This window comes from Pristiophorus japonicus, chromosome 1 (assembly GCF_044704955.1).
Source record: "Pristiophorus japonicus isolate sPriJap1 chromosome 1, sPriJap1.hap1, whole genome shotgun sequence".
NCBI lineage: Eukaryota > Metazoa > Chordata > Chondrichthyes > Pristiophoridae > Pristiophorus > Pristiophorus japonicus.
This window is the reverse complement of record NC_091977.1, coordinates 177,243,780-177,271,330: the sequence shown is the minus strand read 5'-3', so window position 1 is coordinate 177,271,330 and position 27,551 is coordinate 177,243,780. Positions and strand designations below refer to the sequence as shown.

Below are 27,551 nucleotides of genomic sequence, written 5' to 3'. Positions count from 1 at the left end.
ATTTACGACTGAGATGAGGAGAAACTTTTTCACTCAGAGAGTTGTTAACCTGTGAAATTCCCTACCGCAGAGAGTTGTTGATGTCAGTTCATTGGATATATTCAAGAGAGTTAGATATGGCCCTTACGGCTGAAGGGATCAAGGGGTATGGAGAGAAAGCAGGAAAGGGGTACTGAGGTGAACGATCAGCCATGATCTTATTGAATGGTGTTGCAGGCTCAAAGGGCCGAATGGCCTACTCCTGCACCTATTTTCTATGTTTCAAGACATATGTTAATGTGTGAAGAAAGGAAATGGGATACTAAGTTGTATAAAAGTTGTATAAATGGTGTACATTGAGAGACACTATCCTTCCACTGTATAGAGCTTTGAACAGGCTGCACCTAGGGTATTGTGTGCAGTTTTGGAGCTCTCACTACAGGAAGGATAGCAGCTAAATTGGATCGAGCAAACAGAAGAGCTACTAGAATGATAAGGGAACTAGAAAATAAAACATGAGAATAGACTCAGAACTGCGACTCTTTTCAGTGGAGAGAAAACTGGGAGGGATATTGTGGAGAGATTCAAATTAACAAGGCTCAGGGATGTATTGGATCAGTCAGGATGTCATAAGTTTAGGATCTTAAATATTCTCTCAAGTGCAGCACTGCTAGTCACTCCAATCTTAAGGCGGACCAAGAGAACACTTAATAAGATGAGGTCAGACACAAATAGTTAAATTGCTTTATTCTTTCACAGCAAACAAACATACAGAGCAACAGTTATGATTGACTCACTTAGTTCAATCAACACAATCTAACTTCAAATAATAATACAAAATAACGAGAATTTTATACTTCCCCACATCAGTGGGTCAACTTGCTTGGCTTAAACAAAACTTGCTACTACACTCCTGCACTCTTAACCTTCTGAACCTATCGAAAACTTGCTCTAACAACTTTCTGTTTAAAAATGTCTGTTTCTGTTCCCATTTTTCTCTCTGTTCACACCCAGAAGGTGAGGCTATTGCCAGAAAACAATGCCAAGCGCCTGGGACCAGTGTCTCCTCGGGTGTGAGGTGATTATCAACTACAGTGTTCGGGGAAAGTTAGAAGCTTGGGTCATTAGCATCTTAACTTGATGTCAGTGCTTTCTTTTAAACTTGTGCAAATACACTTTGCTTTAAAAAGCCCAACATTTAAATGTAATTTTTTTCAAAATCCTTTCTGTGGAAAAATTGTGAAAAAATCCCATGACATGACAGAGATATTTGATTTGGTGCAACTGAAAAGTAGCAGATTCAAACAAGATGCAAGAAAACATTACTTCAGAATGGTTGATTTTTAGAACAACTTATCAATGGGGAGCAAGTAGCTTATATCGCTTCAAGGTCAAATTGGACAAGTAACTTGAAGAGAAATGTATCCTCAGTTGCAACTGCTAGGACAGCAGGTAGGCAGAATAGATGGGGCTTATCCTACCTTGAAACTTTACTTTTCTAACCTGGCACTTTCTTGGTCCAAATGGCTCAATATATAACTGCACAGTGTCTACGTCCACTGCACCATGGAGGGAACACCTCCCACCTTTTTAGAAATACATGTTTTTAATGTACATTTTATATATTTTTTCAGCATTAATCTAGTTGCCAAGCATCTATAAGGCATCAATGAATACAACTCACAGTATTATCGGAGAGAAAAGAAATGAGTAAACATCATTCACTAGACTGGAAAATATTTATTTATAGCGTCTACAGTGAAGTTGAATAATAATAGAAACTGCAACATTAATAGAATAAGCATTGAAAGATGAAACAAATTTAGAAATTAGACACCAGTATATGACACTTATTAATGCCCTCATTAACAGAACTATTATAATTGTTTGACATATTAAAAAAGAACATTGAAGAATTTATTGTAACTAATTTAATCTGAGAGACAAAGCTTTATTTTTTTACTTAAGAAACCATTTCTCTTGGAATCCCTTAAGGAACACAGATGCAGCACAAGTGCATGTTAAATCATTGACTGATGCAAATCAAAACATCAGTTAGCATCACATGTCCAGAATACTTTTCTGTTGATCATTCGGTTGTAACTTTAAAATATTGATAATGATGAACGACTGAGAAATGATTTATATCCCACAAATAATCTGAATTGATAACTCATGAGCAACAAAGATACAGGTGATTTATAGCAATCACATGATTGGGAAATAGATCAACTACCCTGTGGCTTCTCAAATTATGTTTGTTTATTCCAGCGTGGATAACAATTAAATTTAAAACGCTAGATGCAAATGTTAATTTTCAACAAGAAAATGATGTACAAATTGCAGAACACTATTCATTTTACTCACAATATGTTTGTTTTCAATCATACCATCTGTAGGAAATATGAAAATTGAAGAAATTAAGAGGGGAAATATAAATAATATCTATAATGTCTGTGGATTTTTTCATTTTTTTTGCATCCAATATTGAAATTAAGTCATTAATTACATTTTTCCCACTTCTCATTCTTTCCCTGCACCTCAAAACTGTGAGTCCCCATACTTCCCCCAACGTTTCTTTCCTATAGGTCAATCTATAGGCTTTTAAAACCCACACTTGTCATCACCCTAAACACGACATAACAAAAATAGCGCGGTAATAAGTCCTTGTTACCTGCTTAAGAGAAAGGACTGTGAATGACATAGATGATAACTGCTGCAATCCCTAATTGTAGAAAAGGCCAGTTCAGAATTTACACGAAATGTAGCTTACCCAACTGCGATTCCACGAATTCCACTCAACTCTGTCAGATGCATGCTGGTGAAACTACGGTCAACAGGAACTCTACTGCACACATTCTGGTCATGTTCTCACAGCCAGCCCTTCTAGGATGGCCTTCAGCTAGAAAAGGTCTCGCCAGCCTTTCAGACTATTGGGCCCAATTTTGGCCATGACGTGTATCAATTTTTTTGGAGTAAGTTGGTTTTTCTGACGCAAGTTAAAAAACCCCATTTTCCCCAATAAACTTGCTCCAGAGTAACTTAGTTAGATACTATTTTTTTGAGTTCAGTTGTTTTTTCCAAAAGGGGGGGCGTTCCCAGAAACTTACGCCAGTTTTGGTCATTTATGCCAGCTAACACTTACACCAAATCGACTTCGGTCAGCGTATGTGGCCAGCTCTGAAAAATGTTGCGGGCAATTAAGAAATCGGTGCAGGCAAGTAAGTAAGGACCTGCACCCAAGCACCAAGCAGCAAACATTCCAAATAAAAGTTAAAATAACTAAATAAAAATAAAGAACTCAGGTAAACAATTGATTAACAATTAAATATTTGAAGAAAATCATACCTTGGGCTGGGGAAGGCAGCGGGTCAGCCTGTATGGGAGGCCATTTGGCGTGGGATAGGGGCAGCCGGCAAAGACGTACTGGGAGGCTGGTGGGGGGGCGGGAAGGGAGGGAGGGAGGGAGAGGAAAGGCTGGGCTCGGCAACATCTCGGGTAGGGTTCTGGCAACCTGGGCTGCACTCAGACGCGGGCAACTATTCGGCCACGGCTAGGGGCGGCGAACATCGGGTCCTGCAGGACACGCTGGGAGGGCAAGGAGCATGCGCGCAGACTCCACTGCGCATGCGACAGCTGCCGGCAGTGTTTTCAGCGCAGGGCTGTAGCTCCGCCCCCCCCCACTCTACCATGGACGCCGCGCCATGACCCGGAATACTCGGCAGAGGGGCCAGGATACTAAGTACGTTTTTTGGCGCCCTTTCCTGCGCACAAAGTTGGCGCATAAAGGGTCAGTGCGCAAAAAAAACGGGTTGGCCAAAATTGGGCCCAAAATTACTACTACTTGACCTGCCCTAACCTATTCTCCTTGCCCATCCTAAGCCTCCTGCATCAAGAATGACAATACTCAATAATACTAACAAAACATACAGAACTCTGAAAAATGCACTTGGTATACATCTGAAAGTGTCACAATACAAGTGTGTAAATTTTACTGAACTCAGGGTTTTTTAAAAAAAAGGTATATATTAAAACAACAAGTATAAATGTGATGAACAACATCGGAACTTCCATTATCTGCACTTCACCTATTTGCCTTCCAAATAATCCAGTTTGGTGGGAGAAAGTCTTGTACAAAACATTGTCTCATTTTACAGTACGTTATATCAATTTCCTCCTGTCTAACATGAATCGGCTTCAGAACCCAAGAAAGATTACACTCAATTTAAATTATTTGTATTAAACTAGTCTTCAATCCCATACATAAGGAACTGTTCTATCAGAACTTGAGAACACTCCATTATTTACTAGCTAATATCTATCAAAAATCCATTATCTACTAGAAGGAACTTTTCAGGCTGACAGAGGTTCAATTGTATGAGGAAAGATGACAGAAGCTTCAGTCATCAAAGGCAGTAGTTAGGGAAGAACCTCATCAGGTAAACCTAAATTATCGAAAGACAAGAAATTAGTAGCAGAGAACATGAAATCAAAAGAAGTAAAAAGGTAAATTTAAAACAGGTATTAAGGAAAACGATTTCATTAGTAAATGCTGAAAGAATTAATATACTGGAGGAGTAAGATTCAATGGCGGAATTGTCTTTTCTCATCCCTAATTTTTCTTGTGTTATTTTTATTTATGAAATAGTTTACCCAAATTCTGTTGTTAGAAGGGCCTGCTTACTGATCTGACTGCACCAGGTCATTGATTGTTGCTGTTTATCATACAAGGTCATTCTTTGTATGCTGCCTGTCCAATTGAGAAATTCGTAGGGACACGGATTATTTGAGTAGAACCACAATTTTCCTCATCCGTCACTATATATTGACTCTTAAGTGGTTATCTTCAGCTCTTTCTGATCATCAGTGTAAAGCAACAAAGTTTTTCTTCCTCTCTCCAGGACAATGTCTTTATATGGTGGGGGAGTAGAAAGAATCGTCAATGAAATTTAAGCAGGTATTTTTTTAATTATGCTCACTTGCCTGCAAAAGCAGGTATGGCACATTTAAATTTAGTTCCTAGCAGGGAACTAAATGTTACATCAATCTAATGTTCTAAAATTAAACAGGCCAAATAAAAAAAAGGGATAACATTAAAAGTATGGTCACAACAGTAATCTAATTTTCAGGGCAGCTTTTCACAAAATACAAAATTGATCTACACTATGAATTTTGTAATAAAAACTTTTGTTCTATCAACTTTCATTTCTATTTTGTAACTACAGTATAATCACAATGTACTTTACCAAATTATGGTTTTGTAAAATTTTTGTTTCATGACATTACTCCTACTTATGCGTAGGTTACAAAACTGCCTCCTCCAATTAGCAAGTATTAACCTTAACAATCTAAGAACAGCTCATCATTTGATTTACAAATACACTCCTTCCTATCACATCAATCTTATGTAAAAGGAACCTGTAAGCTTAAACGGTGTTAAACTTTGTGCCACTCATCTTATTGATCCACTCGTCTGCCAAAATTCTTCAACCAAAGGGCTAGGCTTGCAATGCATCTCATAGCACATGATGAAATTGTATGGCACACGCCAGCATTAGCAATGTAACTCGAAGCCAGATTGTAAAGTTTTTCAGCATCAAAGGCATCAAAATGACCCGGCAGCACCATGTTCACAAGGTTATTCTCCACTAGAGTCATTAGACGTTTGCAAGTATGGATGTAGTCACTGATGTTGCTGTAAGGGAACCAGTCAATCATGCATCCATTGCATTCCACATCTCCACTAAAGAGAATGCGGTTCTTCTTGTCATGAAGGCAGATGCTACCTCTGGAGTGACCAGGCATGTGTAGAACAGTGAGCTGACGGTCTCCAAGATTAATAATATCACCTAACATGAAAAGCATAAAAATCTCAGAAATCTCTCTTGGAATCCTTGCCAATTTCATTTAATATTTTAAACTTGTGTCAATGTGTGAAGGGTAATTGTAATCAGATGTCATCTCCATTAATAAAGCATCTCTAATTTTGCTGTCTTTACACAATTCTTCACTCAATATCTTTGTGAAAGGCATTAATACTGTTGAAACAAAATGTAGAATTCTGGTCAGTCTGGGGGGGGTACAGCTTGACTTTGTGCCGTATAAAACACTGGTTAGGCCGCAGCTGGAGTAGTGTGTGCAGTTCTGGTCACCACATTACAGGAAAGATGTAATTGCATTGGAAAGGGTGCAGAGGAGATTTACCAAGAATGTTGCCTGGACTGGAGAATTTTGGCCACGAGGAAAGATTGGAGATGCTGGGTCTGTTTTCCTTGGAACAGAGGAGGCTAAGGAGATACCTGATTGAGGTGTATAAAATTATGAGGGGCCTGAAAAGAGTGGATAAGAAGAACCTGTTTCCCTTGGCAGAGGGTTAACAACCAGGGGACATAGATTTAAAGTAAATGGGGGGGAGGTTTAAAGGAGATATAAGGGGAAATTTCTTTACCCACAGGGTGGTGGGATCTGGAACTCACTGCCTGAAAGGGCGGTAGAGGCAGAAACCTTTACCACATTTAAAAGATACTTGGATGTGCACTTAAAGTGCCGTAACCTACAGAGCTACAGAGACAGAGCTGGAAAGTGGGATTAGGCTGGATAGCTCTTGGTCGGCTGGCACGGACACGATGGGTTGAAATGGCCTCCTTCCATAAATTTATATGATTCTATGATAGTGTAAAACAGGTGGTTATGAATAGGCAGCCCATTTTACATCTCTCCCAAATGGAGTGTGATGTAAAATGGACTGCCGACTCGCTATCGCCCATTTCACACGTCACATACAGTCAAGATCTACCCCTTGGACTGCAATACTGCTTTGAATCATTGAATTATAGCACAGGAAGCCATTTGGCCCATCTTATCTGTGCCGACTCTTTGAAACAGCTATCTAGTTCGTCCCACTCCCCTGCTCTTTCCCCATAATCATGTAATTTCTTTACACTTCAAGTATTTATCCAATTCCCTTTTGAAAGTTATTATTAAATCTACTTCCACCTTCCTTTCAGGCAGTGCATTCCAGATTATAACAACTTATGGTATAAAAGAATTTCTCTTCATGTCACCTCTGGTTCTTTTGCCAATTGTAAGAACCGAGGAGTAGGAGTAGGCCATACGGCCCCTTGAGTCTGCTCCTCCATTCAATAAGATCATGGCTGATCTTCAACCTCAACTCCACTTTCCCGCCCGATCCCCATTATCCCGTGATTCCCCTAGAGTCCAAAAATCTATATCTCAACGATTCAGCATCCACAGGCCTTTGGGATCGAGAATTGCGAATTGCGAAGATTCACAATCCTCAGTGAATAAATTCCTTCTCGTCTCAGTCTTAAATGGTCGATCCCTTATCCTGAGACTATGGCCCCTAGTTCTCGACTCTGCAGACAGGAGAAACAACCTCTCAGCATCTATCCTGTCATCCCCCCTCAGAATCTTATGTTCCAATGAGATCACCTCTCATTCTTCTAAACACCAGAAAGCAGAGGCCCAATCTACTCAATCTCCCCTCATAGGACAACCCTCTCATCCCAGGAATCAATCTGGTGAACCTTAATTACACCGCCTTTAAAGCAAGTATATCCTTCCAAAGATAAGGAGACCAAATCTGTACACAGTACTTCAGGCAGGGTTTCCCCAAGGTCCTATACAATTGTAGCAAGTCTTCCTTACTCTTGTACTTCAACCCCCTTGCAATAAAGATCAACATGCCATTTGCCTTTCTAATTACTTGCTGTACCTGCTAACTATCATGTATGTACATACTGCTTGTAGCCACCAGATGGAGGCCACTGAGCAACACGCACATGGTGCTGCTCAGGTATAAAAGGCCAGCCATTTTGAGAGTCAAGCACTAAATAAAGCAGAGCCAAGGTTGTACCTTGCTTAGTTAAACAGTACTCAGTTTGAAACTTTATTGCATACATAACATTTGGCGACGAGAATACAAGAACCTTTGTTTGCAAAATGAGCACGATTGGATTTTTAGAGCGATTTGTGGAGGGACAAGATTGGGCAGACTTTGTGAGCCGCTTGAACCAGTACTTCGTGACCAACAAAATGAAGGGGGTCGACGATGCAGATTAGCGCCGGGCCGTGTTCCTCACTGTGTGCGGCTCAAAGATCTATGTCTGATAAAGAATCTACTCATGCCTAGCGATCCAACAGAGAAAACATACGAGGAGTTGTGTACATTGGTACAGGAGCATCTCAAGCCAGACAACGGCATCATCAGCTCGAGATACAGGTTTTATACACATGTTCGATCAGAGGGCCAGAGCACGGCGAAATTCATTGCCAACCTGAGATACGCAATCAGAGATGTCAGAGGAGGAAGTGTATGGACTGTACTCCTTCATAACCAAGAGTAAACCAATTTTGATTAATATGAAGTTTAACTGGATACTGGTATCGATGGAACTGGACACGGGGGCGAGTCAATCGATCATGAATGAGAGGGCATTTAATAAGCTGTGGGATACTAAGACTGAGGCCCAGGCTGAACCCTGTGAATGCCAAGCTGCGCATGTACACCAAAGAACTGATAAACGTGATTGGCAGTGCACAAATTAATGTATCATATAACGGTGCAGTTAACGAGTTACCGCTGTGGATTGTTCCAGGCAATGGTCCAACGCTGCTCGGCAGGAGCTGGTTGGAGTAAATTAGATGCGACTGGAACGACATAAAGACGTCGTCATCGGAGGAAAATACATGTGCCCACATATTGAGCAAGTTCCCCTCATTGTTCGAACCAGGTATCGGCAACTTCATGGGAGCCAAGGTGCAGATCCACGTGGACTCAGATGCAAGACCCGTCCATCATAAAGCTCGGGCAGTGCCGTATATGATGAGGGAGAAGGTCGAAATTGAACTGGACAGACTCCAGCGTGAAAGGATCATATCACCGGTTGAATTTAATGAATGAGCCAGCCCCATTGTTCCTGTGCTGAAAAGTGATGGCACAGTCAGAAACTGTGGAGGCTACAAGGCTACGATCAACAGGGTTTTGAAACAAGATCAGTACCCATTACCGAAGGCTGATGATTTGTTTGTGACGCTAGCCGGAGGGAAGTCGTTCACAAAACTGGACTTGACGTCGGCCTGTATGACACGAGTTGTCGAGACGTCGAAGAGACTTACGTGCATTAACACGCACAAAGGACAGTTTATTTATCACAGATGCCCTTTCGGAATTCGCTCGGCTGCAGCAATATTCCAGAGGAATATCAAAAGTCTACTGAAGTCCGTTCCCAGAACCGTCCTGTTCCAAGATGACATCCTGATCACCAGTCGTGACTCCAAGAAGCATCTGAACAACATGGAAAAGGTTCTACTGCGTTTGGATAGAGTGGGACTCAGACTGAAACGCCGAAGTGCGTCTTCATGGCACCGAGGTCGAATTCCTCAGGAGGAAAATCGCCACTGATGGCATCAGACCTACTGACGTGAAAACCAAGGCCATCAAGAATGCACCCAAGCCGCAGAATGTGAAGGAGCTGCGTTTGTTCCTGGATCTACTCAACTACTTCGGTAACTTCCTACCTAAATTGAGCACCTTACTAAAACCACTGCATATGCTATTGAGAAAAGGCGACAATTGGTGTGGGACACATCGCAAGACAGAGCTTTTGAGAAAGCCACCAATCTGCTTTGCTCGAACAAGCTGCTGGTACATTATGACCTATGTAAACGTTTAGTTTTGGTCTGTGACGCATCGTCATATGGAATTGGTTGCGTACTCCAACAAGCCAATGAGTCGGGGAAACTTCAACCTGTCGTTTAAGCATCCAAAAGTTTGTCTAAAGCGGAATGAGCCTTCAGCATGGTAGAAAAAGAAGTTTTAGCGTGTGTGTACAGTGTTAAAAAGATGCATCAATACCTGTTCGGTCTGAGGTTCGATTAGAGACTGATCACATGCCACTCATTTCATTGTTTTCCGAGAGCAAATGTATCATTAACAAGACTTCATCTTGCATCCAAAAGTGGGCGCTGACATTATCTGCTTATGATTATGTCATTCGCCACAGACCTGGCACAGAGAATTGTGCCGATGCTTTGAGCCGTTTGCCGTTGCCCACACCGGAGGTGGAAACGCCACAACCGGCGGATCTAATGTTAATCATGGATGCTATTGAGAGTGAAGGAACCCCTGTCACGGCTCAACAAGTTAAGACCTGGACCAGCCAGAACCCGATTTTATCGGTGGGAAAGGGTTGCATCCTCAAAGGGGATTGGTTGGCAATATCTAAACAAATGTGCGAGGAGGCCAAACCAGACATTCGTCGCAAGGACAAACTGTCTATTCAAGCAGATTGCCTATTGTGGGGCAATCACATTGTAATGCCCAAGAAAGGAGAAAGGGAGAGAGAAGTTTGTGCGTGAGTTACACAGTACACATCCGGGTATAGTGATGATGAAGACCATTGCCAGGTCCCATGTATGGTGGCCAGTAATTGATTCTGAGCTGGAAGCATGCGTGCATCAGTGCAACACTTGCATGCAGCTCAGCAAAGCACCAGTGGAATTGCCGCCGAGTCTGTGGTCGTCCAAACCTTGGTCCAGGATCCATGTAGATTTTGCAGGTCCTTTCCTAGGCAAGATGTTTTTAGTGGTAGTGGACACTTATTCGAAGTGGATAGAATGCATAATCATGTCATCCAGCACGTCCACGGCAACCATAGAGAATCTCAATGTCATGTTCGCGACACATGGTCTGTCTGGCATAGTGGTGAGCAACAATGAGTTGTGCTTCACCAGTCAGGAGATTCAGGAATTTGTGAAACTTAATGGCATAAAACACGCAAGGTCAGCACGGTTCAAGCCTGCGTCCAACGGGCAAGCTGAACGTGCAGTACAAATTATCAAGCAAAGCATGAGTAGAGTAACCCAAGGGTTACTGCAGACCCATTTGTCCTGCATACTGCTGAGATACAGGACAAGACCCTACACACTCACAGGGGTCTCGCCTGCTGAACTCATGATGAAAAGAGGTCTTAAGACCAAGCTATTTCTGGTACACCCGGATTTAAATAATCATGTTGAATACAGAAGACAAAGTTAACAAGAGTACCACGCAACTGTGTCACACGAGATTTCTGTTAATGATCCTGTATATGTGTTGAACTATGGTCAGGGTCCCAAATGGATCGCTAGTACAGTCATTGCCAAGGAGGGCAACAGAGTAGTCGTTATTAAGCACAAAAATGGGCAAACTTGCAGGAAACACATGGATCAGACAAAGCTGAGGCACACAGACAAGTCAGAACAGTCGGACGAAGAAATCATTGACGACCAACCGATCTACCAGCAGTCTTCAGTGGACTCAAGGGTCATCAGTGAACCTGGAATTTCCATCACGGATCTGTTCAATAAAAATGGACTTGCAATTCCTGACATGGCCACTGCCACCCCCAAGTCAGTCATCCAGCCATCAGCCACAACAGACCCCGCACACTCACCAAAGGCTGGAATCGAACTGAATTGGTCAACCCAGGAGAGCAAAGCACCAGACTGTCTCAACCTGTGAAAGACTGTGATAAGATCTGAGTGGGGTATTGTCATATACGTACATTCTCTTTGTAGCCACCAGATGGCGTCATTGTTGGAGGCCACTGAGCAGCACGCACATGGTGCTACTCAGGTATAAAAGGCCAGCCATTTTGAGAGTCAGGCACTTTGGGCCTAAATAAAGCAAAGCCAAGGGTGTACCTTCCTTAGTTAAACAGTACTCAATTTGAACTTTTATTGCATACAGAACACTAATTTTCTGTGTCTCCTGTACGAGGACACCTAAATCTCTCTGAACACCACCTTTTAATAGTTTCTCACCATTTAAAAAATACTGTTATTCTATTATTCCTACCGAAGCGACTAACCTCACATTTCCTCATATTAAACTCCATCTGTCATCTTACTGCCCACTCACTTAACCTGTCTATATCCTTTGCAGTCTCTTTGTGTCCTCTTCACAGCTTACCTTCCCACCTAGCTTTGTATCGTCAGCAAACTTGGATACATTACATGCGGTTCCTTCATCTAAGTCATTAACAGAGTTTGTAATTAACTTGAGGCCCAAGCACTGATCCTTGCGGCACCCCACGAGTTTCAGCCTGCCAACCTGAAAATGACCCGTTTATCCCTACTCTCTGTTTTCTGTCCATTAACTAATCCTCTATCCATGCTAATATGTTATATCCAACCCAATGAGCCCTTATCTTATTATGTGGCACCTTTTGGAAATCCAAATATACTACATCCACTGGTTCCCCTTTATCTACCCTGCTAGTTACATCTCAAAAAATTCTAATGAATTTGTCAAATTCAATTTCCCTTTCACAAAACCATGTTGACTCTGCTTAATCATATTCTGCTTTTCTAAGTGCCTTGTTACCACTTCCTAAATAATGGATTCCAACATTTTCCTGACAACTGATGTCAGGCTAACTGGCTGTAGTTTCCTGTTTTCTCTCTCCCTCCTTTCTTGAATAGCAGGGTTACATTTGCTACCTTCCAATCTGCTGTGATCATTCTCAAATCTAGAGAATTTTGGAAAATCACAACCAGTGCATCCACTATCTTTGCAGCCACCTCTTTTAGAACCCTGGCTATCAGGCCCAGGGGATTTGTCAGCTTTTAGTCCCATTAGTTTCTCAAGTACTTTTTCTCGACTGATATTAATTTCTTTAAGTTCCTCACGCTCATTAGCCCCTTGATTCCCCATTATTTTGGTATGCTTTTGTGTCTTCCACTGTGAAGATAAATACAAAATATTTGTTTAAAGTCTATGCCATTTCCTTATTCTCTATTATATTTTTTCCTGTCTCAACCTCTAAGGGATCAATACATACTTTTGCTACTCTCCTCTTTTTTACATACTTGTAGAAGCTCTTCCAATCTGTTTTTATATTTCTTGCCGGTTTACTCTCCTATTCTGTTTTCTCCCTTTTTATAAATGTTTTGGTCATAATTTTCTGGTTTCTAAAGCTCTCCCAATCCTCAGGCTTACTACTGTTCTTTGCAACATTATAAGCCACTTATTTTAATATAATACTATCTTTAACTTCTTCAGTTAGCCACTGATGGATCACTTTTCCCATCGAGTTTTTATTTGTCAATAGAATGTATATTCATTGAGAATTTTGGAATATTTCTTTCAATTCTTTCCACTGCTTATTCATACCTTTCAATCTAATTTCCCAATCTACCTTAGCCAACTCACACCTCATACCTATGTAATTGCAGCATTTAAGTTTAAGTCTCAAGTTTTGGATTTAAATACGTCACTTTCAAATGTAAAGTACATATTACAGAGGATCCTTTATTATGAGGTTAATTAACCCTGTCTCACTGCACAATACAAAATCAAAAATAGCCTGCAACGTATTGTTCTAGGAAACTTGTCTCGACTGCATTCCATGAACTCATCCTCCAGACTATATTTGCCAATTTGATTTGTCCAGTCTACATGAAGATTAAAGTCCCCTACGATTATTGCTTTATCTTTGTTACAAGCTCCTATAATTTCTTGATTAATACTCTGTCCAACAGTATAGCTATGGAGCATATAAAATCCCATGTGTTTTCTGCCCCTTGTTAGAAACATAGAAAATAGGTGCGGAAGTAGGTCATTCGGCCCTTCGAGCCTGCACCACCATTCAATAAGATCATGGCTGATCATTCACCTCAGTATCCCTTTCCTGCTTTCTCTTCATACCCCTTGATTCCTTTAGCCGTGAAGGCCATATCCAACTCCCTCTTGAATATATCTAATGAACTGGCATCAACAACTCTCTGCGGAAAGAATTCCACAGGTTAACAACTCTCTGAATGAAGAAGTTTCTCCTCATCTCGGTCCTAAATGGCTTACCCCTTATCCTTAGACTGTGACCCCTGGTTCTGGACTCCCCCAACATCAGGAACATTTTTCCTGCATCTAACCTGTCCAATCCTGTCAGAATTTTATATGTTTCTATGAGATCCCCTCTCATTCTTCTAAACTCCAGTGAATATAGAACTAGTTGATCCAGTCTCTCCTCATATGTCAGTCCTGCCATCCCAGGAATCAGTCTGGTGAACCTTCGCTGCACTCCCTCTTTTGCTTCTGCCCCCATTCTACTTCCGTCTGTCTCCCTGCATAGGTTCCTATCCCCTGGCCATATTAGTTTAACCCCTCCCCAACAGCACTAGCAAACACTCCCCCAAGGACATTGGTTCCGGTCCTGCCCAGGTGCAGACTGGAACCAATGTCCGGTTTGTACTAGTCCCACCTCCCCCAGAACCGGTTCCAATGTCCAAGGAATTTGAATCCCTCCCTCCTGCACCACTCCTCAAGCCATGTATTCATCTTAGCTATCCTGCCATTCCTATTCTGACTAGCATGTGGCACTGGTAGCAATCCTGAGAATTTTACCTTTCAGGTCTTGCTTTTTAATTTAACTCCTAGCTCCCTAAATTCAGCTTGTAGGATCTCATTCCGTTTTATATCTATATCATTGGTACCAATATGCACCACGACAACTGGCTGTTCACCCTCCCCCTCCAAAATGTCCTGTAGCCGCTCCGAAACATACTTGACTCTTGCACCAGAGAGGCAACATACCATCCTGGAGTCTCGGTTGCGGACGCAGAAATGCCTATCTATTCCCTTTACAATAGATTCTCCTACCACTATAGCTGTTATTTCTTATCTCCACCCACACTGATTCTACTTCCTGATCTTCTGAACCCAGATCCTTTCTCACTACTTTCCACATGTCACCCTTAATTATCAGGGCTACAAACCTCCTTTTCCATTCTGCCTGTCTTTTTGAAATGTCAAATACCCTGGAATATTTAATTCACAACCTTGGTCACCTTGCAATCACATCTCTGTAATGGCTATTAGATCAAACCCATTTTTCTCTATTTGTGTCACTAATTCATCTATCTTATTACGAATGTTTCATGCCTTCAGATAGAGTCCGTAATTTTAACTTTTTACCATTATTCCCCGGTTTCATCTTATTCACTGATACACTATTGCCGTTAAAACTCTGTCCCTTCCTGCCACACTCTGCTTATCTTTGCCCAAATCGCTACACTGATCCATTGCCTTGACTTTTCTCTTTAGATTTCTAAATTTTCTCTCACCTGAACCCCTCCCCCCGCCACCCCTTTTAGTTTAATGCCCTATCTACAGCCCTAGTTATTCGATTTGCCAAGAAGTTGGTCCCAGCCCAGTTTAAGTGGAGCCTGTCCCAACAGAACAGATCCTTCTTTCCTCAGTACTGGTGCAAGTGCCCCATGAATCAAAACCCCTTCCTCCCACATCATTTTTTCAGCCACGCATTTAATTCTCTGATCTGCTTGTCCCTATGGCAATTTGCGTGTGGCTCAGGTAACAAGCTAAAAATTATTAACTTTGAACCCTAACTCCTCAAACTCATCAGAACCTCACTCCTAATTCTACCTATGTCACTGGTTCCTGTGTGGATCACAACTAGATCCACCCCCTCCCACTCCAAATTCTTCTCCAGCTGCGAGGAGATGGCCTGAACCCCCACATCCCGGCAGGCAACACAGCCTTCAGAACTCCCGGTCGCAGCTGCAGAGAACATCCCCCTGACTATACTGTCCCCTACCACTACAACATTTCTTTTCACTCCCCCCACTTGAGTGGCCTCCTGTACCACAGAGCCATGGTCAGTTTGCTCATCCACCTTGCAGACTTTGCCTTCATCCACACAGGCAGCAAGACCTTCATACCTGTTCGATAAGGGAAAAAGCCGAGACCCCTCCAGCACTGCACCAGGCGTCCCCTTACCTGCCTGAATCGCAGTCACACCCTCCAGTCCCTGACCACGGCCTCCTGGACAAAAGTATCCAGGTAACTCTCTCCCTCCCTGATACCCCACAATGTCTGCACCTCGGACTCCAGCTCAATAACCCTGAGCTAATGTTCCTCAAATTGCAGACAGTTCAGACGTGATCGTCCGGGATCGCGATGTTTGCCACAAACTCTCACTGTTACAGCACAGCACCTTCACTGCCATTCCTATAAAACCTTTTTTTATTGATTGATTGATAAATTAAAGTTTATGTATTTTGTCATGTATTCAACTGTCATTGTAACCCATGTATAAGCTGACCTAAGTTGTACATCTTGAGAACATTGACAACAAGGGAGTGAACTTGTGGGAGACACTCCTAACCTGGATTTTCCGGTATAAAAGGGGAAGCTCCACCCACCGTCTGTCTCTTGAGGTCTTGGTAATAAAGGTAACTGGTCACAGAGTGACCTTTTCTCAAGTATGGGCCTCGTGTGCATTGATACTGTATAGTAAAGACATATTATTGGCGACGAGAAACTTGGATTTAAACCACGCGAGCATGGCCACTAGCAGCATAGAAGAGAGGTACTGTGTTGGTGATGATTGGGACGACTTTATTGAGAGACTACAGCAAAGTTTTGTCACTAAGGAATGGTTGGGACAGGATTCGGCCGACAAACGCAGGGCTCATCTCCTGATGGTTTGTGGATCCAGAACGTACTCCCTGATGAAGGACCTTCTAGCACCAGAGGAGCCGGCGGACAAGACGCTCGAAGAGCTCAGTAAGTTGATCGGGGAACATCTTAAACCGGCGAGCAGCATGCACATGGCGAGACACCGGTTTTATACGCACCGGCGGCGAGAAGGGCAAAGCGTTCCAGACTTCGTGGCAGATCTCCGGTGACTGGCAAGCCAATGTAAGTTCCCAGATGCACGCAGAGCGGAGATGCTGCAAGACTTTTTTATTGAGGGCATCGGGCACGCTGGGGTTTTCAGGAAACTGCTTGAGACCAAAGACTTGACCTTGGAAGCGGTGGCTCTGATAGCCCAGACAATTATCTCAGGGGAGGAAGAGACTAGAATGATTTCTGGCAAAAATCTTGGCTCAAATGCGGCAAACGACCAGGGAGTCAGCATTGTTAATGCGGCACACAGTTCTCTAGGCAGACAAGGGCAATCGGTCATGCCCCAGCATGCAGACGACCCCAAAGGGGGAATTCAACAGAGACAATGGTTAGCTGAACAGCGATTCATGCCATCGCAATGGACAATGCGGCCAGTAATGGGGCCACCAACACCTGTTAATGGTGCGCTTAAGGACAGTTACAGAGACAGTCAGAGATGATTGACTGGTAATGGACCTTTTGTTTCCAACAGTGGGGCCTCCAGCTCATGCTGGAGGTGTGGCGGCAAACACCCAGCCAGAGCTTGCAGGTATCAGCAATATATCTGCAGAAGCTGCAACGTCAGCGGTCACTTGCCGTGTATGTGCAGAAAGCCTGCAGCCAGATTGATGTATGAGGAGGACGGGCCCGATGTAAGCCCTACGAGGCCAAATGAATACTGGGGGAAATCGCGGGAAGCTGAAGTTCAGCGAGTTTGTGTGGAGCACATATACAGTTCATATACCAGGAAGCCACCGATAAGGATGAAGGTGCTCCTCAATGGCATCCCAGTATTAATGGAGCTGGTCACGGGGACCAGCCAGTCCCTGATGAGTATCAAACAGTTCGAAAGATTGTGGGTGTTCAAGGCCAGGAGGCCAAAATTATTGCCGACTGACGCACTGCTACGGACATATACAAAGGAAATCATTCCGATGCTCGGCAGCGCCATGGTATTCGTGACCCACAAAGATTCGGAAAGCAGGTTGCCACTCTGGATTGTCCCGGCGGACGGTCCCGCACAACTGGGGAGGAGTTAGCTTGCTATCATGAACTGGAAATGGGGCGATGTCAATGCAATTTCTTCTGTGGAGTGAGTATCATACTCACAGGTCCTGGACAAATTTGACTCATTATTTCAACCCAGCATCGGCACTTTCATGGGGACCAAGGTAGTGATTCACATAAACCCGGGAGCCAGGCCATTACACCACAAGGCCAGAGCGGTGCCGTACGTAATGCGGATTGCGAATTCGATACAGAATGCGAATTGGACCGCCTGCTGAGGGAAGGCATCATCTTGCCAGTCAAATTCAGTGACTGGGCAAGCCCGATCGTGCCGGTGCTCAAGGCGGATGGGTCGGTCAGGATATGTGGCGATTACAAGGCCACCATCAATCGGGTGTCACTCCAAGACCAGTACCCGTTACCGAGAGCGGAGGACCTCTTTGCGACGCTATCCGGTGGCAAACTTTTTTCAAAATTGGACCTAACCTCAGCTTACATGACCCAGGAGCTGGCAAGTGAGTCAAAGAAGCTGACCACCATTACGACACACAAGGGGTTGTTTGAGTATAACAGGTGTCCGTTTGGGATTCGTTCGCCATTCGTTCGCCATTCGTTCGGCCGCCGCGATCTTTCAGCGAAATATGGAAAGCCTCCTCAAGTCGATTCCAAGGATGGTGGTTTTTCAAGACGACATCCTCATCACGGGTTACGATACTGAAGAACACCTCCACAACCTGGAGGAGGTGCTACGCAGACTGGACCGGGTAGGGCTGTGACTGAAAAAGGCAAAGTGTGTCTTCCTAGCTCCAGAGGTAGAATTCCTGGGGAGGAGGGTAGCAGCAGACGGGATCAGACCTACTGCGTCCAAAACGGAAGCACTCCAGAGAGCACCCAGACCCCGTAACACGACGGTGCTGCGTTCATTCCTGGGGCTCCTGAACTATTTTGGCAACTTTCTTCCCAAATTGAGCAGTCTGTTAGAGCCGCTACACGTGCTCCTACACAAAAGTCGCGATTGGGTCTGGGGGGACAGCCAGGAAAGGGCTTTTGATAGAGCAGGCAATTTGTTATGCTCCAACAAACTGTTAACGCTATATGACCCGTGTAAAAAACTTGTTTTAACGTGCGATGCGTCGTCCTATGGGGTCGGGTGTGTTGCAGCATGTGAATGCCAATGATCAGTTACAGCCGGTAGCTTATGCCTCCAGAAGTCTGTCCCGGGCAGAAAGAGGCTATGGGATGGTAGAAAAGGAAGCGCTAGCATGTGTATATGCAGAAAAAAAATTGCACCAATACCTGTTTGGCAGGAAATTTGAGCTGGAGACAGATCACAAACCCCTAACGTCCCTTTTGGCCGATAACAAGGCCATAAATGCAAATGCATCGGCTCGTATAAAGACGTGGGCACTTATGTTAGCCGCCGATGACTACACAATTCGGCACAGACCGGGCACCGAAAACTGCGCCGACGCACTCAGCAGGCTCCCACTAGCCACCACTGAGGGGGCAGCTGAGCATGATGCTGAGATGGTCATGGCTGTTGAAGCTGTCGAAAGCGAAGGCTCACCTGTGACAGCCAGTCAGATTAAAGTCTGGACAAATAAAGGTCCGCTACCGTTTTTAGTTAGGAAATGTGTCCTGAATGTGGACTGGGCAGCCACGTACAGGGCACGCCCTGAGGAGTTTAAACTATTTCATAGGCGCAAGGATGAACACTCGATTCAGGCCGATTGCCTACTGTGGGGAAACCGAGTAGTCATGCCCCAGAAGGGCAGAGAGGTGTTTATCAGAGAACTCCACAATGAGCACCCGGGCATTGTCATGATGCAGGCAATTGCCAGGTCACACGTTTGGTGGCCAGGGATAGATGCAGACCTGGAACTTTGTGTTCACAGGTGCAACACGTGTGCTCAGCTGGGCAATGCGCCCAGGGAAGCCCCCCTTAGCCCCTGGTCCTGGCCCGCCAAGCCATGGTCACGCATCCACGTGGACTACGCAGGTCCTTTCATGGGAAAAATGTTTTTGGCTGTAGTAGACGCCTACTCCAAATGGATTGAGTGTGCCATTTTAAATTCAAGCACATCGTCTGCCACGGTAGAAAGTCTACGGGCAATGTTTGCCACCCATGGTCTACCGGACGTTTTGGTCAGCGACAATGGCCCGTGCTTCACAAGCACTAAGTTCCAGGACTTCATGGCAGGCAATGGAATCAACCATGTCAGAACGGCACCGTTCAAGCCGGCCTCAAACAGCCAGGCGGAATGAGCAGTGCAGATAATCAAACGGGGGATGCTCAGAATCCAAGGGGGTTCCCTACAAAGCCGCTTATCATGCCTCCTGTTGGACAATAGATCCCGACTACATTCGCTCACAGTGGTTCCACCCGCAGAGCTGTTAATGAAAAGGACGCTCAAAACCAGGTTATCCCTTATACACCCTACTATGATAGAAATTGTTGAGAGCAGGTGTCAGTCACAATGTGACTACCATGACATGAATACGAGGGCGCGATGTATTGATGTCAATGACCCTGTTTTTGTCCTTAATTACGCTGCAGGGCCCAAATGGCTTGCAGGCACTGTGATTGCCAAAGAGGGGAATAGGGTTTTGGTAGTTGAACTTACCAATGGACAAATCTGCCGCAAACACGTTGATCAAACTAAAGGAGGTTCATAGAAGAAGCAGAGGAAGAACACGATGTAGAGTTTACTACACCATAGGAGACCGAACACCGGAACCAAGTGGAGGAGAGCCCAGTCACTGTGGGCAGTCCGGACAGGCCTGAGGCACCGCAAACAGCAGACACTCAGGCCTGCGCCCAACAACCGGAGCCCCAACTCAGGCGCTCTATAAGGGAGCGTAAACCACCAGAGAGACTCAACCTGTGATCCCAATAAGACTTTGCGCGGGGGGGTGGAGGTGATGTCATGTATTCAACTGTCATTGTAACCCATGTATAAGCTGACCTAAGTTGTACACTGTGAGAACACTGACCACTAGGTGGTGAACTTGTGGGAGACACTCCTAACCTGGACTTTCCTATAAAAGGGGAAGCTCCACCCACCGTCTGTCTCTTGAGGTCTTGGTAATAAAGGTAACTGGTCACAGAGTGATCTTCTCTCAAGTACGGGCCTCATGTGCATTTATACTGTATAGCAAGGACATATTATATTTAATTACCTTGGCTTATAGTTTAGTGTTTTAACTAATTACTATCTTAAATCTGTGTCCTCTGGTTACTGACCCTTCCATTGGAAACAGTTCTTCCTTATTTACTCTTATCAAAACCCTTCATGATTTTTTTAAACCGCTACTAAATCTCCCCTTAACCTTCTCTTTTCTGATGAAAGCAACCCCAGCTTCTGTAGTCTTTTCAAATTACTGAAGTCTCACATCTAACAACATAAGAAAAAGGAGCTGGAGTATGCCATTTGGCCCTTTGAACCTGATCTTCTATCTCAACTCCACCTTCCCACACTATCCCCATATCCCTTAACTCCCTTGGTTCCCAAAAATTTACCGACCTCTGTCTTGAGTGTACTCAACGACTGAGCATTCACAGCTCTCTGGGGTAGAGAATTCCAAAGATTCACAACACTTTGAGTGAAGAAATTTCTCCTCATCTCAGTCCTAAATGGCCGACCCCTTATTCTGAGACTGTGAACCTGTGTTCTAGATTCCCCAGCCAGGGGAAACATTTTCTCAGCATTAACCCTGTCAAGACCCTTAAGAATTTTATATGTTTCAATTAGATCACCTTTCATTCTTCTAAACTCTCGGGAATATAGGCCTAGTCTACTCAATCCCTCCTCATAGGGCAATCCCCTCATCCCAGGAACCAGTCAATAGTGAATCTTTATTGCAATCCCTCTCAGACAAAATATGTCTTTCCTTAGGTAAGCAGACCAGAATGGCATCCCTCATAACATTCTAGTAAATCTCCTCTGCACCCTCTTGAAATCCCTCCTAAAGTATGGTGCTCAGAATTGGACACAATAATTTAGCTGGGGCCTAACCAGTGATTTATAAAGGCTTAGCATAACTTCCTTGCTTTTGTATTCTATGCCTCTGTTTATAAAGCCAAGGATCCCAAATGCTTTTTAAACGCCCTTCACAACTTGTCCTGCAACCTTCAAAGATTTGTGTGCGTACACTCCCAGGTCTCTCTGTTCCTGCACCTCCTTTAAAATTGTACAATTTAGTTTATTTTGCCTCTCCTCATTCTTCCTACCAAAATGCATTAAAATGAGTGGGGTTAACAGCAGAAAGTTTCCTTTCTTTATCATGCACATCCCTGCAAATAAACCTAGTCCTGGGGTATAAAATTCCACAGATCTGGATGTGCCAAAAATTTGTAAATTATGATTAAATTGTGGAAAACTAGGACTGCAGTTTACATTTCCCACCACAGCAGGAAGCATAGAATTGTACAGCGCAGGTTATCCAGCCCATAATGACTGTGCTGGCTAGCCAAAAGAGATATCCACATAGTTCCATTCCCGTGCACTTTCCACACATCCTTTTAAATGTTTCTATTTCAAAGATTTATCTATTTCCCTTTTAAAAGCTATTATGCATTTTGCTTTCAGTGCTGTTTCTGGATTAAAAAAAATCTCCTAACCTATATCAGTTTTTTTTTGGTGATGATCTGGTTAACAACTCACTAACCAAATGGGAATAGCTTTTCCGCACATACTTATCAAAACCTATCATAATTTTGAATGTCTCGATTATATCTCCTCAAACTTCTTACCCTATAATGAAAACAACCCAACTCTAGTTTTTCCTCATAACTGAGGAATCAAACACCATCAAACCTCAGTTTCCTCTGCCAAAATCTCTCATAACTCCAGGATTATTCTGAAGGGCAAAGATAACCCCAGCCTCTTTTCTTCACTTCCAACTATCTCATAAAACCAAACCTCTCACCCGTTCCCCTGCAACGAGTGTGAGGAGCTCATCAACCTCTTTTATCATTAAGATTGAGATGATCTGTTCAGATACCTCTGCACCTCAGCTGCCTCTGCCCCTCAGCCAACATCACTAAAAAAAATTATCTGGTCATTATCAAATTGCTGTTTGTAGGACCTTGCCATGCACTAATCTAAATTGACAGGAATGGGAGCTCGGAGAAGTGGCCATTATCCCTCTAATTTTTTGTTGCCGCACGGTTATTTTTCTAGCGGCAGTAGTTGGTTCTCCTGATTAGTGCGCGGCCGCGCACCTTTGGGAGAACTTTGGATGGAGCGATAGTTTGCAGGGGCAGAGGGGTCAAGGGTTGTTTTTTTGAGGAGAGGGATGATGATGGATGATTTGATGGGGAGGGAGACAGTACCTGAGGAGAGGGAACCGTTAACAGTATTAGCTAACATGAGGCCTAGGAAGGGAAGGTGGATGGTCAGCGGTTTAATAATAGGGTCAAGGAAGCAGGTGGTCAGCCTAATGGACAAGATGAGCTTGGAGAGAGCATATGGGGCGATGGGAGGCGCTTCACAGGAGCGTTATCGTAACATTTACTTAAGGCATCTAGTCATGTAACAATATTGTTCCACAAACACAAATAGTTTCTGAGTGGTCATTCATGTGTGGCCTTTGACAGAATGAGCATCCCATTTTATCACAGACACCACATCTGCATCAGACCCTGCCCTTCCCCAGGGCCAATATATGCACACTTTCCAGCAAATAGGAGCAAATACTCTGGGCTGTTTTTTTTAAAACTCCTGACACTATGGACACTGTGGTCAATTGTAGACTGAAATGCACCAACTCAGGGCGAATTGGGGCTGAAACCTAGAACCTCCCTGGTCTATATTAAGGCTCAGTCGGACAGATACAGGTTATTTCCCACTGAGTAGCAGCAAGACATGGGAGTCTGGCCATGGTTGCTGTTTAGTTTGCTACATAAGTGCAAGTCCCCGCCATTCTGCCACAATTGTAATGGGGAGACATTTACCATCATCGAGTACGCGGGCAGGCTGCACAGCTTTCACTCTGTAATGACTTGCTTTCCAGCCCGGCTGAGGGCACCTAACAATCTCACGGTCGAATAGCCAAGTGACAGTTTCGAAGTTGTCCCCCTTAGCCAGCGCGCCAGCCTCCTCCCTGTGCACGGCCACTCTGTCGAAGTGGTGCAAGCCGCCCGAGTGGTCGAAGTGGATGTGAGTGACCACGGCCAGAACCGGCTTGCTGCCGATGAGGCCGGCGCCGCTCAGGTAGTTGGGGAGGCTCCTCAGGCCAAGGCCGGCATCGATCACCAGGTCGCGTTGCGAGCCCTGCAGCAGCCAAATGTTGGCGCGCTTGCTGCACTCGTAGAAGCGCTCTCGGATCAGGTATAACCCGTCCGACACCTTCTCCTGCCAGAACCACTCCAAGGAAGAATCCAAGTCCGAACACATCGTCCACCTTTCTCACACCGGCCACAACTGACAGTGTGCCCCTTCCAGCGGCGCATCCAATCAAAGCCATCAGGAGGCAGGCACATCCAACACGTGGCGCAGAGCGGCACAGCGCTGCTTTATCACACAACAACATCCTGCATTGAGATTGCGCCTTTAACATAGACAATTGTCCCAAGGCAGTTACCACACTAAATTTCACACCCAGCCACAGAAGGAGATATTAGGACAGCTTGGTCAAAGTGATAGGTTTTAAGGAGCATCTTAAAGGAGGAAAGAGCAGAGGAGAGGCTTAGTGAGGGAATTCCAGAGCTCAGGGCCTTGCCAGTTGAAGGCACGACTGCCAGTGGTGGAGCAATGAAAATTGGGTATGATCAAAAAGCCAGAAGGGAGTTAGATGTGGCCCTTACGGCTAAAGGGATCAAGGAGTATGGGGAGAAAACAGGAATGGGGTACTGAAGTTGCATGATCAGCCATGATCATATTGAATGGTGGTGCAGGCTTGAAGGGCCGAATGGCCTACTCCTGCACCTATTTTCTATGTTTCTATGTAACACAGACATCCAGGAGGGTTGTAGGGCTGGAGCAGGAGGTGTCAGGACCGCCATGCGGGGGCTGCCTATCTTTTACCAAGAACCCATCAGGGTTTGGAACAAAGTCTCGACCAAGCGCAGTTCTCCCCCATCTGGAATGGCGGCTGTCCTTCGGGAGCTGCTGCTCAGGAATCCATATCTCCACGGCCGCGGTTTTAGGTGGCAGGCGGATGAGAGGTCTGGTTTTGGCAAGGTGACCAGGGTCAGGGACCTGCTCGATGGCGGAGGAGCGGGATGGATGGCGCCAGAGGAGCTGGCACGGCGCCTATCCTGGGTCGACATCCGGCGTGTGGCCAATGCCATCGAGCCGCTAAAAATAGCACTGGGGCCTTACTCGGTTAGGGAGTAAGGAGGCCCAAGCACGTGGGGCGATCCTGTCCGAACTGACCCCCGCCCGGACAGAACTCCTCGTCGGCGCCAAGTCCCGAAACCTCCCTTGGAAACCGGCGCCTCACAACTTGAGCCTTCTCCGGGAAATTCCCTCCATACCTTTCAGTTCTCTTGCACCCTCTCCACTTTGCTATCCTCGTCTGCTGTCTGGACACGCCATGGTGCACCATCTTGCCGTCCAGAGTGGGCGGGGGTCTTCAATGGAGTGCTCTCTATGCGGGAGTCCTCCCTTTATTTATTGGGGACTTGGCCTGAAGAGTGTTGCACGGAGCAGTCCCGTGCAATAAGTTTTTAAGTCGGTTCATGGACTCCCACCGCCTATAATTTCTGCGGTCTAGAGGAGTCCGTGTTCCATGTCACTGTTGTATGTGTGAGGTTGCAGCCCCTCTTCCACTATTTGAAGGGGCTGCTCATCAAATTCTGGTTGCAGTTCAGTCCCACGCTCCTGATCTTTGGGCACCCTGTGCGGAAGGGAGTGGGCAGGTCAAAGGTGTTGTGTATGCAATAACCCAATAGACTGAATACTGTAAACGCCGAACCGGTACAAACCTGGCTCTACTTTATTCGGGCCCAAAGTGATTACATTACAAGATGGCTGGCCTTTTACACCTGGGTCGCACACACATGACCTCCGACAGTGGCGCCACCTGGTGACTAGTAAATCCAAGCATACACACACAACAATATCCCCCTTTAAGATATTAGTAACGGTCTTTTTACAAATTGAGACGGTCCAGGGCTTTCCGCTCCCAAGTTGAACGTCTCAGTTCAACTCTAGCCTTGGGCAAGCGTTCTGAGTCTGTTATTACTGCGGGCTGGGTAGCCAATCTGATGGGAGTGGCAATGACCACGTCAGGGATTGAAAGTCCAGATTCACTGATGACAGCGGAGATCTCTGATGATTGAGGGTAGGTTGGTTGGTCACTGATTGTGTCTTCCTCAGACTGTTCTGGTTAATCCATGTGCCACAGCTTTATCTGATCGACATGTTTCCTGCATGTTTGCCCATTCTTGAGCTTGATGATAAACACTCTGTTACCCTCCTTGGCCGTAACAGTACTGGCGATCCACTTGGGACCTTGACCATAATCTAGTACATACACAGGATCATTGATAGAAATGTCGCATGACACAGTCATGCGATCATGACATCCTTGCTGATTTTGACGTCTGTATTCGACACGATTATTCAAGTCAGGGTGGAAAAGAGAGAGCCTGGTCTTGAGACCATCAATAGTTCAGCAGGAGAGACCCCGGTATGGGGTCTTGTCCTGTAACTAAGCAATATGCGCGACAAGCGAGTTTACAGTGAACCTTGAGTTACACGTTTCATAATCTGCTTGATGGTTTGGATCGCACGCTCTGCTTGTCCATTGGATGCGGTTTGAATGGTGCTGACCTCACATGTTTGATACCATTGAGTTTCATGAACTCTTGACACGCTATATTGATGAAACAAGTGAGGCCCTTCAATGATTCCTCCAGTTCCTGCGTCATGTGGGCCGAGGTCAAGTCCAGCTTCGTGAACGTCTTTCCTCCCGCCAGCGTCGCAAAAAGGTCATCTGCCTTTGGTAGTGGGTATTGATCCTGCAGGGAGAAATGATTGATAGTTACTTTGTAATCACCATAGATTCTGACGGTGCCGTCTCCCTTGAGGACTGGAACAATCAGACTGGCCCAGTCTTTGAATTCGATCGGCGAAATGATGCCCTCTCGTTGTAGCCTGTCCAGCTCGATCTCCACCCTCTCTCTGATCATGTACGGTACTGCTCTCGCCTTGTGATGGATGGGTCGTGCCACCGAAATTAGGTGGATTTGCACTTTTGCTCCTTGGAACTTCCTGATGCCTGGTTCGTACAGCGAGGGGAACTTGTTTAAGACCTGGGCACACGAAGTGTCGTCGACGGGCGAGAACGCTCGGACATTGTCCCAGTTCCAGCGTATCTTTCACAGCCAGCTCCTGCTGAGCAGTATGGGACCATCGCCCGGTACCACCCAGAGTGGTAACTTGTGCACCGCTCCATCATAGGAGACCTTTACAGTAGCACTGCCGATTACGGGAATCAGTTCCTTTGTGTAAGTTCTCAGTTTAGTGCAAATGGGAGTCAGGACTGGTCTTGAGGCTTTGCTGCACCACAATTTATCGAAAGTCTTTTTGCTGTTAATGGACTGTCTTGCGCCTGTGCCCAGCTCCATTGACACCGGGAGTCCATTTAATTCAACCTTCAGCCTTATCTGGGGACACTTTGTGGTAAATGTGTGTACCCCATATACCTCTGCCTCCTCAATCTGAGGCTCTGGTTCATTGTGATCTGCCGTGTATCTGTCCTCCTCTGCAACATGGTGGTTTGCAGGATTAGCAGGGTTTGCAGCTCGCCTGCATATACGTTGGAGATGTCCCATTGTTCCACAGCCCTTGCAATCCTTTGAAGCGGCATGAATGGAAATGATGATCACCCCCGCAGCGCCAACAAGGTGTTAATGGCCTAGCAT

General features: G+C 45.0%; 1 protein-coding gene across 1 annotated transcript; it reads right to left on the bottom strand.

Moving 5' to 3' along the window:
* Window positions 1–711: 711 nt before the first annotated feature.
* On the bottom strand, window positions 712–24,122 carry mblac2 (metallo-beta-lactamase domain containing 2). The gene is made up of 2 exons (XM_070885119.1): window positions 23,634–24,122; window positions 712–5,828 (listed from the first exon to the last, which is right to left on the bottom strand). Exons 1-2 carry the CDS (start codon window positions 24,073–24,075, stop codon window positions 5,437–5,439), a joined length of 834 nt encoding a protein of 277 aa, XP_070741220.1. The 5' UTR covers window positions 24,076–24,122; the 3' UTR covers window positions 712–5,436.
* Window positions 24,123–27,551: the final 3,429 nt, after the last annotated feature.

Excerpts from the sequence above, each read along its gene's own strand:
- mblac2 (XM_070885119.1), bottom strand. The coding sequence starts at position 24,075 with ATGTGTTCGGACTTGGATTCTTCCTTGGAGTGGTTCTGGCAGGAGAAG. Across the intron at positions 5,829-23,633 it reads TGCCCGCGTACTCGATGATG|GTGATATTATTAATCTTGGA; the intron begins GTAAATGTCTCC and ends TTTTCATGTTAG.